Source organism: Rhagoletis zephyria, unplaced genomic scaffold (genome assembly GCF_001687245.7).
Source record: "Rhagoletis zephyria isolate East Lansing unplaced genomic scaffold, Rhagoletis_zephyria_1.1 Rzeph_scaffold_08831, whole genome shotgun sequence".
Lineage (NCBI taxonomy): Eukaryota > Metazoa > Arthropoda > Insecta > Diptera > Tephritidae > Rhagoletis > Rhagoletis zephyria.
Genome location: NW_016165911.1, coordinates 8,227 through 11,376, shown reverse-complemented (window position 1 = coordinate 11,376; position 3,150 = coordinate 8,227). Strand labels below are relative to the sequence as shown.

The window sequence follows — 3,150 nt, the reverse complement described above, 5'->3', positions numbered from 1 at the left end:
TCGAATAAGGTTTTCGCCCAAATTCGATATGCAGAATTATTTAAAAATGCACTCTAAAACGACGTACTGGACACGTTTCTTAAAAGCTTAACACTTGAGTTATTTGAAATGAAATGAAAATGAGAAAAAATTAAATTTTTCTCCTTTAAATTTAATATTTTGCGCTTTTAAAGACATCCTCCTGTTTCATATATGGCATTCAACGAGTAAATTAAAATTTTAGAACAAAACAAAAAAGAACTAATCAACAACGTAATTAGAGTAGTCCTTTAATAAAAAAAAGATGTTAATGATAGGACTGTGACCTTATTCGAGTGTTTGTGTAAGTTGTGTAGTCAATTCCTCGGTTTGTGAAATATTTGCGGAAATTTTATGATTTGTAATTTGCCACGTTGAAAATGTCTGTTAAAATGTCTCTGCAAACCTATATCAATGGAAGCTCTAATTTAGCAATGTCTGCTCCTATGCGAATTCCACTTCAACGAATTCAAGTAAAGATAACTTACTCAATAGTAAAGTATTGTAAACTTACTACCGGGAAATCGATGTGGAAATATCCGTCCATGTCGACTCAGCAGCCACGGGTAGAGCGGGTAACTGTCGCGAATCAGGTGTGGCCCGCCAAAGTGCGGATGATGCGGCCCGGGCGGGAATAATGCCATTGGATGGCCTGGCGGCAAATGCGCTGCGGGATGATGATGATGTTGTTGTTGCTGCTGCTGCTGCTGATGGTGATGATGCGCTAATGCAGCGGCCATTTGAAATTGCGCTGCCAGGAAGTGTGGATTAGGCGGCGGAGGTGGAGGTGGAACAACACCAGATGCAGATGGCGGCAGCGGAGGCCCACCGTGTGGTTGTGGTGGTGCTGGCGGTACCGATCCGGGTATCGTTGGCGCTAAAGGATGCACAACAGCAGGGTTAACAGATGCGTTGCCACCCTCTAACGAGTTAGGTGCGCCACCGGGTCCAACTGCACCGCCGCCGCCGCCACTGCCTGACTGAAGTAGAGAAAGACTTTGTGGCGCTTGCATTGGTAAAGGGCGTATCAAACCGGCCGGTATGCCAGGCACATGAATGGGTCGCTTATTAAGCTCACCTATGCTGCCGCTGGCGCTACCTGGCGTTTGAGGCGATTGTGGTGTGGCGCGGCTGTGTGGTGGTGTGGGCGAAAGAGAGGGCGTGCGACTACGATTCACAGTTATATTAGGTTCACGGGAAGTTTGTGGCGTTAGGCGAGTGGGCGAACGTGAACGCGATCGTGTGCGACATCTGCCCGCCAGTAGGGGACTGGCGCAATCACGTTCCGGCGATTGATCCAATATCGAGCGACGACGACAATAGATGAGACCCATGGGCGGGCGTGCGAGTGCAGTGTGGTGCAGATCCGCTGCCGAGCGATAATTCACAGTAAAGCTATTCCTTAATTCTAATGGTTGTTGGCAATGATGGGAGTCTTCGCTGAGGCTAAGGCTGACGCGACTGGGCGGACGCTCGTACGGGAGCAGTAAGCGATCGCGATCGCGCTCGCCATTTGGACGTTCATCTGGACTGTCGCTGCGTTGCGAGGAGGAGAGTGGTGGTGAGATGACGGTAGGACGTATTGGTCGACAATTCGTTGTTGTTTGCGTGGGATCGCCGTCATCGCGTTTTTTGCTGTTGCTGCCAACTATCGAATCGATGCTGAACGCCAACTTTGGTTTGATGTTTGCAGTCGTTACGGTTGCCGTTGCCACCGTTGTTGTTGCTGTGCCACTGCCTATGGAGCGCGTCGTTGACTCCGCAACGGCGGCCGCCGCCGCTGCAGCTGCTGCTGCCATTGAAGTGGGTGTTAGGCCAACGACAAAGGGATTAATCGGCGCCATTGGCAGCATATTGAACGGTTGACGGCCGCACGTGACCATTTGCGAAATTGCGGTCAACACAATGTACGAATATCACAAACGGAAGAACAATGAGCGCGCGCGAGACAATGGCGAAATCCGGCCGGACGGGAAATTGAAAAAAATGCAACTGCCACTTGAAAGCGATTATTTGAACGTTCGACGGACAGACGGCGCCGCTTTCGATGCACACAATTGTTTGCTTAACTAACGTACGGCCGGAATGAGCTTCGCGGTTTGCTGGTTAATTGAAAACTCGGCAAAATGACAAAGTGCTTGAATCACTGACTATAACGGACGGGCACAATAACAACAACACTGTTGATAAGTAGCAACGCTTCAGTGGCCATATAGCGTACGCGCGCACTAACACACACGCACACACGCACACATACGCGCTTGATTGCTACCGATTGCCGTTGGAGTACAGTGGTGGAGTGCATCCGTTGTGCGCTTCAGATAAGTGATGACATTGACAAACGAGACCGCAATTGTGACTGGGTTAGCTGCAACGGTAGCGCTGGCGGTATTAGTAGCGATGTAGCGTAACGGTTGCGCTTGAATTGACAAGCTGTCAACGCCATAATGCAGCTAAAAGCGTTTAATTGCGCGCACACGCATACACAGACGCACAGCAGCAGCCGCGTTCGAAGCGTATGCAGCCGCAGGACGGACGCGCGCTTCTACTACGTTTAAGTAAACGCGACAACACCGGTTAGTTCTGCACACACGCACAACTCCGAGTGCGCTTGATGCGCTCAAACGTTTGCAGTAATTAGCGTTAACTTCAATTAAACGCTTATGACGACTCGCGCGCTTCGGCACTAAATGGCGGCTGCTTAATTTTAACACAGTATTATTTTATACTCACAAGCGCTTGTTTTTTCAATTTTTGCTTTTATCAAAATTGCGACGGCAATTCGCGTAAAATACGCATTCGCTGCGAGTTTTCGACGTTGCGCTTTAATAAAACGTAAACGCCCGCCTTCGTTCGTGTCGCGTCGTACTGTAATGACGCTGCATTGCGAGAGCTTCTCGCACATTAAGCCAACGCGCCGTCAGCTACCACCACCTTTGCTTACGGAAAGCGTCAAATAGTTGTCTCACTCTTTTGCTTGGCGCGGTGCGAATGGTGCAAATCGTAGTTCGTGCGCATGCGGCAAAACTTGCATTGCTGCTTTTTGAGTTGACGCGCAGCGGGAGGAAGGTGGCGCAACATTGCAGCGCTTCGGTGGAGTGTGACTTTTTCGGAGCGCATAGCGAACTTTTG

General features: G+C 49.5%; 1 protein-coding gene across 1 annotated transcript; it reads right to left on the bottom strand.

The window, feature by feature from the left end:
* Positions 1–506: 506 nt before the first annotated feature.
* LOC108375370 (homeotic protein empty spiracles-like) lies at positions 507–2,891 on the bottom strand. The gene has a single exon (XM_017631479.1). It carries the CDS (start codon positions 1,899–1,901, stop codon positions 507–509), a length of 1,395 nt encoding a protein of 464 aa, XP_017486968.1. The 5' UTR covers positions 1,902–2,891.
* Positions 2,892–3,150: the final 259 nt, after the last annotated feature.

Coding starts and splice junctions, on each gene's coding strand:
- LOC108375370 (XM_017631479.1), bottom strand. CDS start 1,901: ATGGTCACGTGCGGCCGTCAACCGTTCAATATGCTGCCAATGGCGCCG.